Below are 16492 nucleotides of genomic sequence, written 5' to 3'. Positions count from 1 at the left end.
CTTGATGATGTCACTTCTGGTGGGTCCTGACAGATTCTCGTTCTAAAAAGTGGGTCTTGGTGCTAAACGTTGAGAACCACTTGAGGATAATGTCTACAGTCTTATACTGTATACACTTACCTGGGAGAAGGTCCCATTGAACGCAAAGGGAATTACTTCTGAGTAGACGCATTAGCCATCAAATGCCCGTCTTCACTCCTCTGCAGTTGCCTGGAGTAAGTCCCATTGAAGTCAAGGAGATTTGCTTCTGAGTAGACATGCCTAGCTTTGCAATGCACAACTCTGCAGTTCCTGGGAGTAAGTCCCATTGAAGTCAATGGATTTGCTTCTGAGTAGACATGCCTAGGCTTGCAAGCACTCCCCTGCAGTTACCTGGGAGTAAGTCCCATTGAAGTCAATGGGGTTTGCTTCTGAGTAAACATGCCTAGCCTTGCAAGCACTCCCCTGCAGTTACCTGGGAGTAAGTCCCATTGAAGTCAATGGGATTTGCTTCTGAGTAGACATGCCTAGCTTTGCAAGCACTCCTCTGCAGTTCCCTGGGAGTAAGTCCCATTGAAGTCAATGGGATTTGCTTCTGAGTCGACATGCTAGCCTTGCAAGCACTCCCCTGCAGTTACCTGGGAGTAAGTCCCATTGAAGTCAATGGGGTTTGCTTCTGAGTAAACATGCCTAGCCTTGCAAGCACTCCCCTGCAGTTCCCTGGGAGTAAGTCCCATTGAAGTAAATGGGGTTTGCTTCTGAGTAGACATGCCTAGCCTTGCAAGCACTCCCCTGCTGGGAGTAAGTCCCATTGAAGTCAACGGGACTTGCACCTGAGTAGATGCACTGTAGAGAATGCAGCGCTCTGAGCACCCTGCTGGCTGAGAGTCACGTGGCCGGGAGGGGGCGGGGCAGCCATGCAAATGAGATGCAAATACCCCTCCCTCCTCCCCCGGGGCTGGAACGTCGGAGGCGCGCGCCTGTGGTGCAGGCAGGCCCGGGGTTGTCATGGCAACGGGGTGGAGAGGGCGGGGGTGCTGCTGCACAGCTGGGGCTTCCTGGTGGCGTCCAGGAGCAGCTGCTGGGCGGCGGGACCGGGACGGAGGGGCTTCCGAGCGGGGCCCGCGGCCATGGCGCCCTTGAAGGTGAGCGGGCCGCGCCTGCGCACTGGGGGGCTCCTAGCCCCCCAGCCATGGGGAGAGGGCGGCCTCCAGCCCACGGACTGCAGGGCTCTGTGAGGACAGCCCCCCACAAACCCTGGGGGACAGGAGGGTCTCCAGCCCCATGGAATGCAAGGCTGTGCAGTGGGGCCCTGTCGGGGACGCCTCCCAGCCCCTGGAGGGCCAGCAGCCCCACAAGCCCTGGGGGACAAGGCGGACTCCAGCCCCACAGATTGCAAGGGTGTGCAATGGGGCTCTGGAGGATAAGGTCCCCTACTAGCCCTAGGGGACAAGGGGGTCTCCAGCCCCGCAGACTGCAAGGGTGTGCGTTGGGGCTCTGTGGGGGGAGGCCCCCAGCCTCCTCGATATAAGCCCCCCCTCATAAGCCTGGAGGAGAAGGAGGTCTCCAGCCCCACAGAATGCCAGGGTATGCCGTGGGGCTCTGCGGGGGGGGAGGGCTTACCCTGTGGAGGGTAATCCCCCCCCCACAAGCCATAGAGGACAAGGAAGTCACCAACCCCATGGAATGCAGTGGTGTGCAATGGGGCACTGTGGGTGGTGGCCTCCCTGCCCCCTGGAGGATAAACTCCCTGCAAGCATGGTGGGGTGGCCTCCTTGCCTCCTAGGAGAAAAGGGGGTCTTCAGCCCCACAGATTGCAGTGGTGCTCAATGGGGGAGAGGCCCCCAGCCCACTGGAGGATAATCTTCCCACAAGGCGTAGGGGACTAGGGAACCTCTGGCCCCACGGAATGCAAGGCTGTGCAGTGAAGCTCTGTGAGGGGCCCTCCAAGCCCCCTGACAGATAAGCCCCCCCCTTGTAAGCCATAGTGGACAAAGGGGTCTCCAGCCCCACAGAATGCCAGAGTATGCAGTGGGGTCTCTGTGGAGGGACCTCCCAGCCTTCTGGAGAATAAACCCTCCTACAAGTCATAGGGTTCAAAGGATCTCCAGCTCCATGGAATTTAAGGCAGTGCAATTGAGGCTCTGTGGGAGTGTGCTGTCCAGTCCCCTGGATAGGTTCCCCCCCCCAGCCATACAAAACAAGAGGGCCTCCAGCCCCACAGAATGTAAGACTATGCATAGGGCCCTGTGGTGGAGGCTTACCAGCCCCCTGGAGGGTAAGCCCCCAAAGCCTTAGGGGACAAGCGAACCTCCAGCCCCACAGAATGCTAGGCTGTGCAGTGAGAGCTCTGTGGGAGAGGGGGATGGAGGGCTCTCAGCCCCCTGGAATATAAATCCCTGTCCCAGGTCTGGCAGTGAATTAAGACCCACTAGCAAACCCCTTCCCCAAGACCTTAGAGGATAACTCCAGTCCCACAGAATGCAAGCGGTAGATCTGGTCAATAGAACTTCCATGGGAAAACTCCCCCCCCCAACCCATTGGTTGGGAGAGCCAGGGTGGTGTAGTGGTTTGGGGGGTGGACTTAGACCTTGAAGATCCAAGTTCGAACCCCCCTCAGCATGAAGCTTCCTGGGTGACCTTGGACCAGTCACTTTCTCTCAGCCTCACCTACCTCACAGGGTTGTTGTGAGGATAAAAGGAGGGGAGCAGCCGTGTACACCACCCTGAGCTCTTTGGAAGAAGGGTGGTATAAAAATGTGAATAAATGATGATAAAAAATAATAGGTAGACAGTCCTCTATTTTACTGTTTGGAAGAAAAAGCATTTCCTAGCCTTTCTCATAGAAAAGCCCAACTCTTCCAGCCCCATAGAACACGAACTGAGAGCTTTTGCCATAGAAGCCCCCTTATAACGATCTGGGGATAGAAAGCTTCCCTTATGCCAGTTGAGATGCTGCCCCTTACTTGGGGTGTGGATGTTTTGGGGGGGTGGGGTGGGGAGAGAGACCTTTGTGGCATTTTTATTAACTACCCCCTTGTGTCCTTTGCCAGGTGGAGACAAGCTCCCAAAGTGGAGGTCTTCGAACATGACCCTAGTACGAAGGTGAACGTGGCAAGCCTCTTCAAGGGCAAGAAGGGGATCCTCATTGGGGTGCCAGGGGCTTTTACTCTGGCATGCTCGAACGTGAGTGCAGTGCGCCCAGCGGTCCCTCCTATGAGTCCGTGCTTTGTGTTAGAAAATCCATGTTTTGTGTACAAAAATTCACATGTTGCCACTGTGGATTCCTCAGACTAACATGCTGTGTGGAAAAAGTCCATTCTAACGATGCCCAAACCTTGTGTGCCTACTTGGAAGTAAGTCCTGTTGTGTTCAGTGGAGCTTACTCCCAGGAAAGCATGTATAGAGTTCTTGCCTAACTCTCCTATCAGTCAGTTTGGTTGGGTGAACCCTCATTCTTCCCTTGTACAAAGTACAGAAAAAACCTATCTGTGTTTCCTTGCTTCCATTTATGTTTTGATCATATGCCATCTGTGAACACCTTGCTTCCATTTATGTTTCGATCATATGCCCCTCTTATCACCTAGTTTCCAAGCTAAAAAAATCATGTTATGTAGGTTTCTGCCCAAATTACAGATGGAGGCTGAGAGTGAATTAGCTACCTAAGGCCCCACTGATGGCAAGGGCAAGATTTCATCTGGGAAATTCTGGTTTACAGCTCAGTCCTTGAACTATTATGTTAGTTCACACACACTGACAAGTTGCAGCTTGTTAATCCAGTGATATGGGATATCCAGTTAATCCAGCTATGGAGAGGTGGAAGAATGGAGTGGGGGGGGGGGAAGAGACTCTTGAGGTAAACCCAAAACTCTAGCCGAAGCCAAATACAATCCCTCAAGTATGGTGGCCAGGAACTGCCTCTCTCTAACCACTTTTCTTAGGTTAAGTGTTTTTCGACTGTTGCATTGGAAAGAGGGTGTGCCCCACTGCAAAACAGATTGGAGCTCTTACTGTGGGTCTGAACCAGTCACTGCCTTTAACTTTTGTTAGTGTCTGAATTGAAGAGACACTTGGCCAACAGACTGAGGCAAAGAGGCAAAGAAGGAAGGCCCATAGCCAGGGAGACAGGCCAGGGACAGACTGCACTTGCTCCCGGTGTGGAAGGGATTGTCACTCCCGAATCGGCCTTTTCAGCCACACTAGACGCTGTTCCAGAACCACCATTCAGAGCGCGATACCAGAGTCTTTCGAGACTGAAGGTTGCCAGCTAATAGAATTGGAACTGCACCTGGACTCTGGAACATTTTTGAAAAGGCTGGTGAATTGTACTTGAGGCTGAACCCAAATTTTGTGTGGTTCAACTCCCTGATTACAGAATTAATGTCATGATTACTGTATCTGTTGTGTATGTGAAGGGGAATGCTTTGCAAATGGAGTTTTTCCTAGTGCTCCATTTTTTTGTGATTTTTTTCCCCCTCCCCAGCTCCCAGTCTCTGATTATCTCTTCCCAGACCCACCTCCCAGGCTACGTGGAGAAAGCAGGGCAGTTCAAGGGCAAAGGAGTGGAAGTCATCGCCTGCCTGGCTGTCAATGATGTCTTTGTCATGAGCGCATGGGGAAAGCTCATGGTGCTGAGGGAAAGGTTGGTATGGGGAGAATCTTGGCTTTCATTTTAAAAAACCAAGTTTCTAGTCCTTATGCGTGTGGTGTTGTGTTTGCAAGTGTGCACGTGACTTCCGTTCCTAGCTTCAGGTACATTTGAAAAAGCGTGTTCTTTAGCACGACTGCCTCTGCAGTCCCCATCATAGTTGGACACGGAAAACATGACAGGGACATGGGTGAATGTATGTTGAATGCTTCTTTTCTCTCCTACCCCACCCCGCCACGGACAACTTCCCCACACACTGGAATTGGCATCAGTGGACTATTTGGGGTCCATTGGAGTGGCAGAGCCAAGCACAGAGGAGCAGGCCAAATGGGTAGGGTGCCCTCCCCAGCACAAGCCTTGTTTCTCCCTGGGCCCAACCTCTCCAGACTGCCATAAGCTCCTAATTAGGCAAGTTGCGTTCTTAATCCAAGGTCTCTGCGTTAATGAACTGGAGGAGCGGAAAAGGAGGATAAAGCTAACAGGGCGAAGGGAATGTTCTTTCCGTGAAAAGTGCAGGCTGGGCAGATTACTGCATGTCTGCTGTGGGTAGACAGGGGGAGTGTATGAAGCCCAGTAAACAGCGCTCGTCCCATCACTGTCTTGCAAGAGAGCTCCTAGTTCACCAGGAGAGAGAATGAATCAGATCTCCAATTGGATCCTTCCACGTATCAATTTTGGGCAAGCGGGGTTGGCAGTGTGTAAGAGGACTGTGCCCACTTCCAGTTTAAAATAATAATAATAATAACAACAGGTATTTATATACCGCCTTTCTTGGTCTTTATTCAAGACTTTATTCAAGGCGGTTTACATAGGCAGGCTTATTTAAATCCCTTATTAAATAGGGATTTTTACAATTGAAAGAAGGTTCTTTCTTTCAAGAACCACTACATTCAGGTGATTCATTCCGATCTGGCTTCACATTCTAGCCTCCATCCTCCCACGCTCAGAGCAGATGGAATAGCTCGGCTTCAGCTTGTCAGCTGCTTCAAGGTCGCACGGTGCCGGTGGCCTCGAACTGGCGACCTTGTGGATGTTATCTTCGGGCAGATGGAGGCTCTACCCTCTAGACCAGACCTCCTGCCCAGGTGGGAGCGCCCCCCCCCCGCCCAGGTCCAGCCACTGTCGGTCTGTTACCAGGTGCTGAAACCATTGTGGTCTTTATGGCTTTGGACCATCTGCAACTGGGGTGGGCAAGTGTTTCCCCTGCCCTGTGGCAGCCAGTCAGCACACACTGTTGCTGTGTCCTTGCAGGCCAGGGGAAGGAGGAGCAGAGAGATGCAGAGCAATCATGTGTGGTTGGTAGTGGAAGGAGGAAAAAAAGTCAAGTAGAGGGAGTGCTGTAACAGGGGAGAGCCGTAGGAGACTGGTGCCCCCCACTGAAGATGGTCAGACAGCCCATGCAGAATCTCTCCAGTGGGGTGGACATCACTGAGGACCCGGGTATGTACGTGTAAGCAGGAGACTGAAAGCAGTATGACTGCTGCCCAAGGCCAGGTTGCCATGCACATATGGATCCCAGCCTGTTGGAAGTCCTCTGACTGAGGACACTGTAGTCTTCCTGTCCCTTTGCTTTGCAAAGCTTCTCCTGCATGTTAACTCAGGGTGTTAACACTGCTGTGCCCTGTTTGAGTTTTGGTCATTTCAAAATTCTGTTTGCCCACTTCAGTTATCTCTTTCTAAAGAGGAGAAGTGGGCTTAAAATATTATTCCAAACTTTATGAAATGCAGTTAGCACCGAACAAAAGATTGAAAATATCATGGGCTGGCATTGAGTAATGGATACAAATCTCTACCTAAGCATCAGTAAGCTGCAGGTTTAAAAATTCACTATTGGTAGTAGTGATGATGATGATGATAAATGGATTGCTCCATCCAGAGTTGCATTTGGCCTGCAGCGGAAAAAATATATAGGTAGGGCACTGTTCTGCCAAATTCCCAATCCCAGCTCTGCCTGGAGAATTATGCCCACATTTAGCTAATTAGCACCCCTTTTTTTACTCAAGAATGACCCTGGTTCTGCCCTGCAGTACTGCTGGACCCCACCACCAGGGTAGCTCGCCTGTTTAACCTACAGAGGTCCTGCTTCCTGCCAGCAGCCTCCCGCCACTACAGCAGTCCCTTGGTCCCCAGCAGGTCTTGGGCACAGCAGCCAAACACCAGCCTTAGCGTCTCCAGTAGTTTCTGCTCCAGCAGCTTCCAAAGTCCATTCACACATCAGTCCAACATCAGTCCATTAGCCATCAATTCCTTAGTCCATTAATCCAGTCTGTCCTTCTTCAAGCTTTCCCCCTTCTGCTACCCACACCAAACTCACCTTTCATCAGGTGCTTTATGCCTGCGGGCCCTATTGCCTTCAAGTGGCTGCAGCTGTGCAGCACACTCTGCTGGATGCCCAGGCCTTACCCTTAAAGGGGCCACTGCTGATACCACATCTACCTCCTTGCCAGATCTTCCGTGATTCCAATACAGCCACCAGGATGCCAAGGGAGGGCACCAGGATGCAGGTCTCTTGTTATCTGATGTGCTCCCTGGGGCGTTTGGTGGGCTGCTGTGAGATACAGGAAGCTGGACTAGATGGGCCTATGGTCTGATCCAGTGGAGCTGTTCTTATGTTCTTAACTACAATTCCAGGAGGCCTTGCAGGTCTTGTTATCTGGAGTGCTCCAGGGGCATTTGGTGGGCCACTGTGAGATACAGGAAGCTGGACTAGATAGGGCTGTTCTTATGTTCTACTGTGGAGCCAATAAATATGAGAGGGGGTAATTTAAATCAGGAATATGGCAGCAGGGTAGGTTGAAAATCCCCTTTTCGTGTGTGCTTTCTCAGCAGTGAAAAGTGGAATCGTCCCAAGGCTCTTTCTCTTTCTTTCTAATCGAAGTAGGTGAGCAGTTCACAGGTTTCCTGCATCTCAGGCAGTTTGGCTGCAGGTGCTGGGGGCATTGCTTCCCAGCAGCCATGGTTGTGCTCAGACAAAGACACCGAGTTCTTCCTTTTGAAAATGTTGGCATTTGAGTCTACCTTAGCCAGGGCATGGCAAATGTTGGAGAGACGTATCTCAAGGGGGCTGAAAAGCGAGGGTTTTAATCTCAAGAGAGCCACGTACGCCTCTCCTTCTCGAAAGCCGTTTCCACTCTGCCCTCCAGGTAGGGGAACACTTTGTGCTGCCAAGCCGAAGTTGTGCAAGCCCAGGAACGGCTTTCTTCCTCTGTTGCTGTGTGGCAAACATTCGTTCCGCAAACAGAGGCTTGCCAGATAGAGTACGTTTCTCCCAAGAGCCGCCTTGCTGAATTGGGCCAAAGTCCATCTCAACCAGGTAGATGTCTCTTGAAAGCAGGCGATGAAACTGGCAGCTCTCCCATGATGTTTGTTTCCTGCATCTGTTATATCGGAGATATACTGCCTCAGAGCATGGAGGTTCTGTTTTAGATAGATAGATAGATAGATAGATAGATAGATAGATAGATAGATAGATAGATAGATAGATAGATAGATAGATAGATAGGCAGGAAGGCAGGAAGGCAGGGATAGATAGATAGGTAGATAGATAGATAGGCAGGCAGGCAGGAAGGCAGAGATAGGTAGATAGATAGATAGATAAGACCTTTATTGGCATACAGTTTTTTTTTTTAGTTCTGCTAGCTGGCGATAGACACCTCTCCCCCCCCCCCCCCGCACCATAAAGCCATCCTATCTTGTGGTGGATGGCTTATCACCACCCATTTAAGCTGGTGGAAATGGTCTCATCCTGTGGCCATGAGTTACACAAGTCAGCAGCCTGTTCTGCAAATTTACGGAACTCACTGGCACCAGGTAACAGCTCATGCTGCAAATCGGTGTTTTTATGTTCTTAGTTTTAATGTTTTCATGTTAAATTTTATGCCTTCTAAGCCACATTGGGGATAAAAATTGAATCTATAAAAAGTTTTCATCTGCCAGTCGCTTCGTTGTGGTGCAGTTTCTTACATGTGTATCTTAAATGGCCTCACGTTCGTGCACAGATGGCAAATTTAATGTATGTGTCAGCACAAAGATCTGAAGGTTTGCAGTGAGCTTGGAAAGCTAATTCTTCCAACCTACATTCACAAGGTGTGATCCTTCCATTCAGACGGCTGCAGCCATCTCTCATCACAATCTTTGTGCCTGCAGTTCTTGCTCAACCCCGTCTTTGAAATCCCCCTTTCCAAGCTGGTGTGGTTTAGTACCTTGAGCCCTCGACTTCGCATGAAGAAAACTGGAATGAGTCCCTGTTCAGTTACACTGCTCAGTGCTTACTGGGTGTCCTTGGCTCCAGGACTGGTTGTAAACCGGTTGGGCCATGTGTCTAAGGGTCCCTGAGCTAGAGTAATCTTCTCTAGTCCTGTATGCATTTTTATATTAAATTTGCTGAGATCCAACTGGGTTCATTAACTCACATGCACTTTTAAAGTTCACGCTTTGATGGCTTTCCGTTGTACCCTGGAGATATAAAGTCTATAATAAATTTCATTTAAGTCTCTATGATTCTACAGACCTTGACCGTGAACCTGGGGCCCTGCAAAAAATGCTTCCAATTGGGCCCCACAGCTCCGAAGGCGGGCCCTGCTTGGTCAGGCAGCTGCCTCTTGGCCTAACCATGCAGGGCTGTTGCGGTGACGAAGGCGGGAGTGACACAATGTGTGCAGCCTCCAGTGGTAGGGCAGGACAAAATTAAGTTACAGTGGTTTGTTTAATGTAGTATTTGCTGCTTCTTCTCAGGTGCGGATGTTGGCAGACCCAACAGGAGAATTTGGAAAGGTAAATGGATCTCTGTTTCTGGGGCACCCCCCTCAGATTTTTCTCCTTGTTCTCCTCCCCCAAATACCCACCCAAGGTGTTCCAGGTTCAATCAGCTCCTAGCATCTCCAGGGAATGGAGTCTCTGGTAGCAGAGGTCAGGCATCCTTCTGTCTGCCTTGAGACCCTGGTTTATTGAGCTCTGGGTTTCTTTTGGTAGTAGTAGTAGATCAATTTGAATAGAACAGGCAGAATTAATGTGGAATTAGAGGCTTGTGATATTTGTTCGGCTTCTTCTTCCTTGTCTGGGAGACATTTCAAAGTGGTTATCTACACAGGTGCTAGCCTTAGCCTTAGTATGTTGGCAATAAAGCAAAGCACACTTTGCACATGCGCAGAGCAGACTTGTGCGGCCTTGGTGACATGCTGAGTCTGAAGCTCTGTAGCCTGTTAACAGAAGATGTTATAAAGAAATCATATCTATTGAATGTGTTTGCGGTTAAGCTAGAGAGCCGGCTGGTTACAGCCAGTATGAATGTCAACATCCTCTTAGAAATTTCCCTATTACGTAGCTTTATATCATATGTTTTAAGACTTAATAAAAAGCTGAGTCAGGGCTGGGAGACTTCACTTCTCTCTTGATTTCATTCTTGCTCCTGCTTCCAGCCGTTTTGCACCTCTCTGAAACCTATGTCTGTTGTCTAATTCTTGCCATGGCTTCTCTGCCACACCAAAGCAGCATCTCAAGCTGCTCCTCAAGTAGCACTGAAATGCTACAAAAGCCAATATTTTTTCTTGTAAAAGCTGGTTTACTTTTTAAAAGGCAGCTAAATATCTGTGTGCCTGCATGCCCATCCCAAATCCAGAACTGGTGGTCTTTGATCTCCTGCCCACACCACGTGTAGCTGTGTTGGGCCCTACTTGGAAATGGCTACCAAATGCTGTCTGCCCCCCCTTCCCAAGTGACCTGCCAGCTACCTCCTCAACACTTTTTTCTTCTCCCTTCTTGAACTCACAGAGTGGGAGGGAGAGGAGCAGCACAGAGGGCAGGAGCAAGTGAGTGAGTGAGACGTGGACAGCCAGCATTCCACCAACTCACCCCCTGAGGCAGTAGCTTCAGTTGGCCTCATGGACGGACCTGCTCGCTTCTTAGAGCTTAAGATTCTTCCCACTTGTCTCCCTGCAGGCGACCGACCTGCTGCTGGATAAGGAGCCGCTTCGGCAGCTGTTTGGAAACAGCCGGCTCAAGCGGTAAGAAGCGGGGCTAGGGGTAGAATTTACTCTGCAGTGGGGGGGGAGGACCCAGCCTCCTCGCTTCCTCCACGCTCACCCGTTACAAAGAACTCCCACCCTGTGTTCACTTCTATTGTGTGGAGCATCCATGTGAAATTTTTGCAGATCGTTGACTTCTGGTGTCTTTCTGGTTAGGGGATGAGTGTTCAGTTGGCCTCTCCTTGAATTGCCCTTATGTTGGTTTCTTTCCCCCCCCCCAGCCTTTCCAAGGAGGGCTTTTAATGCCTTATTTCTAATCTCTTTAATTTTCTTTTTCCAATAGCCCACTCATTTTGGCAGGGGGGAGGGGAATGCTGCTGATGCAGCCTCTGAGTTGCCCCAATGTCAGTGTTTTTCCACTGCGGTAGGCACAGGCTTTTATTGTTTGTTTCCTCAATGAATTTGCTGTTATACAAAGGAAAATATGAGTGGAAGAGGAAATTGGCTATTAAAGTCTCCTACTGACACGGGCAAAGAACTGACATGGGACAGTTGAGAGAGGCTGTGAAAGGGGCAGATTTTGAGGCTAACTCATGACTAATTGCCTAGCCCAACGTTTCTCAACTGTGGGTCAGGACCCACTTGGTGCGTCATGACTTATTTCTGGTGGGTCACCCCGGATCCTCTAGTGAGAACACTGGTGATGGAAAGATCAGATAAGTAATTGCTTCCAGCCCTGAAGCTATTCAAAAATTAGATAGCTGCTAACTGCCCTGCAAAGAGCTAAGCTCCTGCAGTTTGCAAGCTTGTGTAAATATAGGGAGATCAATGTTTGAGCGTCTCTTCTCTGGTGTGTTTTTTTTTTTCTAAGTCCCTCAGTGACAGTGGGGGCAGCTGAAGGCTGGATCATGTTAACTAAGCCCCTCAAGCCTTGAGGCTATTCATTAGGCTGCCTCATTCTGAGAATTGGGTCAAATTTTTTTGCAAATAAATGAATCAAAATATTATTTATTTCCAGATCACCATTCATTCATTCATTCATTCATTCATTCAATTTATATTCCGCTTTTCTCCCCGGAGGGCACCCAAGGTGGCTAACAATCAGGTTAAAAATACAAAACAGCAGATAACGATTAAAAATACAAAACAGTTAAAACAATTAAAACAAGATAAAATATATGGATAAAACACATAGCACGCAGTAAAAGACAGATTTATAACAACAGCCCTTATGGTGCCTTGAAGGCTTTCCTGAATAAAAAGTCTTCAGGCCCTGCCGGAACACTAATAATGAGGAAGTAGCTCTCAATTCAAAGGGGAGGGAATTCCATAGTGTAGGTGCGACCACCGAAAAGGTCATGTTTCTGGCCGCCATTCCCTTCACCACTCTCAATGACGGCATAACCAACAGGGCCCCTTCTGAAGACCTTAGAGAACGGACCGGATTATACGGAAGAAGGCGGTCTCTCAAATACGCTGGTCCCAAGCCGTCTCGTGAAGCTATATGGGTCCTGATAGTCATTTTAAGAAGTGGGTCCTGGTGCCTAAAGGTTTGAGAACCACTGACCTAGCCTCCATGGGCTATTGAATAAAGAAAATCAGGAAACTGAGAAAATAAGTAATTAAGATTTCTCCTCACAGTAAAACACAGAGCAAATCAGAGGATGATTCAGCAATTATTCCCTGCCTGCGCTGAGCAGGGAACTTACTGTGTAAATTTTACACTGGTGCAGCACTGTTCGTTGGAGTTGGTGCTTGCACGTGGGGAGCGAGAGGGTGAGGTTCTTGGGCACAGAAATCCAAATGAGTTCCTGACCCAGCCTTACACTTGCACAGCCTTTAGGGTACAGCCCTTTATTTACGTGCCAGCAAAATATAATCTGAACATGGACACTGTAAGTAGGGCTGTTTGTGGTGAAGGGAATGAAATGGTTTGTGAGTGAGTTTTGTTTCTCTCTCCCAAAAGACCTTAAATGAGCCTCGTTTGAACCACGATGCAGGTTGAATCACCAATATAGATATATGCAGATATTGCATTATGTGTATAGCTTTTCTTCTATACAGTGTCTTGAATATTGTGGTTCTGTATCTTTTTAATAGCAAGAAAGCAATCTGTGCTGTGCCCTATTTATATTTGTGATCATGTGGTTTTTATTCAGTACAGTGGGGCTTTCGGTATCTGCGGGGAATCCATTCCAGAACCCCTGCCCCACAGATACTGAATTCCACGGGTAATGAAATCTGCAGGTAGGCCCACACGGTGCCACAATTATTACCTTGGGGGCCACACCTGAACCTCCAGCAGCCTCCTCGGAAGCAACTGGAAGGTCCTCTGAGGCCCTCCAGCTGGAGGCTCCACATCTGTGCGTATTCAACTCTCCAGATGTCAAGCCCACACCTAAGGAGGCCCCACTGTACATAAAATGTTAAATTTCCCTCTTCCCTTCCATAAAGCGACTGGATCTGCAGACAGAACACTTGTGTTGGAAAAGACCTTCCTTGAAGCAACCGAGTGAATGTTATGAAAAGTTTTTGGCCAGGGGGAGGGCGTTGCCATCTGAAATGAAGCCTCTGCTTTTTACAAACCCAACTTTGAGTTTTTTGCAGGAAATGGTCAGCGCTGATGATCTCCCTTATCGAGGCATGTAAACTCCCCAGCTCCTTTCCCTTCCGTTGCCAGGAGCTCTTGCAAACAAAGCCCCCGGTTCCTTGGGCACACGGAGTGATTTGTTTCCTTGGTCTCCCCACCTGATAGGTGGCAAGAAGTTGTTGAGCCAGTTGGAAGGCCTAGTGGGCCTTGAAAATGCTCCTTTCTTGCACATGGTCTCCCTTGTTCTTGCAGTTATGGAGGGTACGATTAGGGTTCTGGCAGGTCAGATGTGCTCCCCTTCCTAGACCTTGCTTCACTCACCTTTGGTTCACACAGAACACTTCATCACCTGCAGGAATCCATCCTAGCTTTGTGCAGGAGATCCCCAAAATAACCTGATCTGCCTAGGAAGTAGACTTTGTTCTTGGATGGAAATGGGCTTCCCCTTCTCTTGCTGAAAAGCCATCACTCGGCCTGAGTCATCTCTCTCTTCTCCCCCCCCCCGCACCTCCTTCAGGTTCTCCATGGTGGTGGAAGACGGCATTGTGAAATATCTGAATGTGGAAGAGGACGGGACGGGCCTCACCTGTAGTCTGGCTCCCAACATTATGTCCCAGCTCTGAGCCTCCCCACCCCACCCCGGGCCCCAGATTCCAGCCGGGATGGCTCGCATGAGATGCTGTTCACGACGCCTAAGATTTAGCCGCTACTTCTGCACAAAAGGGGGTCCTGCTGCCTAGTTGCTTAAACCCCTGCTCAGCTGAGCACTTTTCTGTGTAATCGCTAGAAATAAAAACTATTTTTGGTTTGTCCATTCTGAATCTTGATCTGTTTCTGTGCAGCCCCTCGAGGCTGATGAGTGGAGAACACCCGGGGGGTGGCGCTGAAGCCTAGAACAGACAAAAGAAAATATTTCTTTACCCAGCACATAATCAGCCTGTGGAACTCCTAGCCACAGGACGTGGTGATGGCATCTGGCCTGGATGTCTTTAAAAGGGGATTGGAGAGATGGATGGAGAAAAAGTCCTTCACAGGTTACAAGCTGTGATGGGTATGTGCAATCTCCTGGTTTAGTAGTAGGCTACCGCAGAATGCCGGTGCAAGGGAGTGTCAACAGGTGTCTTGTTTTCTGGGTTCCCTGAGGCCTCTGAGATGCAGGAAGCTGGGCTAGATGGTCCTTTGGCCTGATCCTGCAAGGCTTTTCTTAGGTTAAGCACTTGCAACTCTTCCTTTTATACAGTTCCTTCTAATGTAACTTTATGAGGTCCCTGACTTGATTGCCAGTTGCTATTCTGTGTATGTTCCTTATTTACAAAACCGTTTCACATTGTTGATAAATGGGAGCTATTACTCACAGTTGTTCTTTCTTTCATAGGAACAAATGCACAAATATATATGTGTGCATTTTTTTTTCCTATCCTTGGTGCTCGTTCTTCAGCCATTCTGAAACCAAGGGCTTAGTGCCTTCCCTGACACGTGGCTAACAGTCTTGGTGACCTCAAAAAGGTTTTCCAAGAATAGAAAGAGAGAGAGTTAGCTGTGCATGTTTCAAGAGAGGCAACAAAACAGGTTCAAGCCTCCATTCGTACCTTGTCGCTTTCTACTACGTGTGTTGCCCTCCTCTTTACAAAACAAATTTGCACCCTGCAACAAGGGGGGCGAAATCAATAGTGGGAAAGCTACATTTCTAACCTATGCAGCAAATTCAGCTGCTTGCACAGCTAAGCTGTCTGTTCTGTGTGTCTCGTAGCCAGTTCCATTTTCAATCCAGAATCATTTCTTCTCTGTGCCTCACGACACAACCAACTCAAAGGCCTCAACTCAATCAAACCTGGAGATTTGGGGGCGAAATCAATAGTGGGAAAGCTACATTTCTAACCTATGCAGCAAATTCAGCTGCTTGCACAGCTAAGCTGTCTGTTCTGTGTGTCTCGCAGCCAGTTCCATTTTCAACCCAGAATCATTTCTTCTCTGTGCCTCACGACACAACCAACTCAAAGGCACAGTTGTGCTACAGAGGGAAGGAGGTGGTGGATTTTGAGTCAATTGCGTTGGCCCAGAGCTCCCTCCAAAGCCTAGTACAGGGGTGTCCAAAGTTTTTGGCAGGAGGGCCACATCATCTCTCTGACACTGTGTCCGGGGCCGGGGAAAAAACAGAATTAATTTACATTTAAAATGTGAATACATTTACGTAAGTATACATACATGAATATATTAAAGATGAACTTATATGAATGAAGGTCTTGCAATAGCTCAAGGCCTTGCACAAAGCCTTCATCCCACAGCTCACGCGGGAGGTCAAACAGTCGCCCTCATGCTGAGAGCAGTTGCGTCAGGCCAATGCGGCCTCCAGCAAGTCGCCAGAGGCTCATTGGCGACTGGGGGCTCCCTGAGGGCCGCATTGAGAGGCCTCGAGGGCCGCATGTGGCCCCAGGACTGGGGCTTGGGCACCCCTGGTCTAGTCCTAAGATCCACCACTGTGTCCTGGAGCTCTTGGTTCCCTGCTATTGTTCTTTGATCCTCCTTTCCTGTTTGTAGCACCCCCTCTACGAGTTCTTAACTTGAGCCAGCACTGCACGTTTGACTCTTAACCACATGAGGAAATTGGAAGCAATATTGCAGGCAAGGGTGCCTTGGTTCATATGCAAGTATATTTCCTCACTGTTGAATTTGGGATTTTAAGGGGGGGATGAGCTTTATAGCTCACCAACAGCATCCAGCTTGCATGCCAAAAGATCCCCCCCAGCCTACAGTAGCCCCACAAACATTACACATTCTCAGCCAAGATGTGGTTCTATTCCAAAGCAGAATCCGTATCAAACGGAAATGTGAATGTTTCGGAAAGGTAATTGCATCTTACATAAACGCAAAAGACAGGGACTGATGATCTACACGAGGGGTGCCCAAACCCCGGCCCTGGGGCCATTTGCGGCCCTCAAGGCCTCTCAATGCAGCCCTCAGGGAGCCCCCAGTGAGCCCCCAGTCTCCAATGAACCTCTGACCCACCAGAGATTTGTTGGAGCCCGCACTGGCCCGATGCAACTGCACTCAGTGTGACGGCGACTGTTTGACCTCTCACGTGAGCTGTGGGATGAGGGCTCCCTCCACTGCTTGTTGTTTCAAGTCTGTGATGCAGTAGCAGCAGCAAAGGAAAGGCCAGCCTTGCTTTGTGCAAAGCCTTTTATAGGCCATGAGCTATTGCAAGACCTTCATTCATCCATACAAATTCATCTTTAATATATTCATTTATGTAAACTTATGCAAACTTATTCAAATTTTAAATGCAAATTAATTCTCCCCCCCAGCCCCCAA

General features: G+C 49.2%; 1 protein-coding gene across 1 annotated transcript; it reads left to right on the top strand.

The window, feature by feature from the left end:
- The first annotated feature begins 898 nt into the window (after positions 1-898).
- Positions 899-13992, top strand: PRDX5 (peroxiredoxin 5). The gene is given in 7 exon segments (XM_066610216.1): positions 899-1126; positions 3034-3165; positions 4491-4596; positions 4599-4621; positions 9362-9400; positions 10565-10629; positions 13698-13992. Coding segments are annotated over 7 exon segments (690 nt in total). The 5' UTR covers positions 899-907; the 3' UTR covers positions 13804-13992.
- Positions 13993-16492: the final 2500 nt, after the last annotated feature.

This window comes from Tiliqua scincoides, chromosome 15 (assembly GCF_035046505.1).
Source record: "Tiliqua scincoides isolate rTilSci1 chromosome 15, rTilSci1.hap2, whole genome shotgun sequence".
NCBI classification, from domain to species: Eukaryota; Metazoa; Chordata; class Lepidosauria; order Squamata; family Scincidae; genus Tiliqua; species Tiliqua scincoides.
The sequence above is the reverse complement of the archived record's forward strand: the minus strand, read 5'-3'. Positions and strand labels throughout refer to the sequence as shown.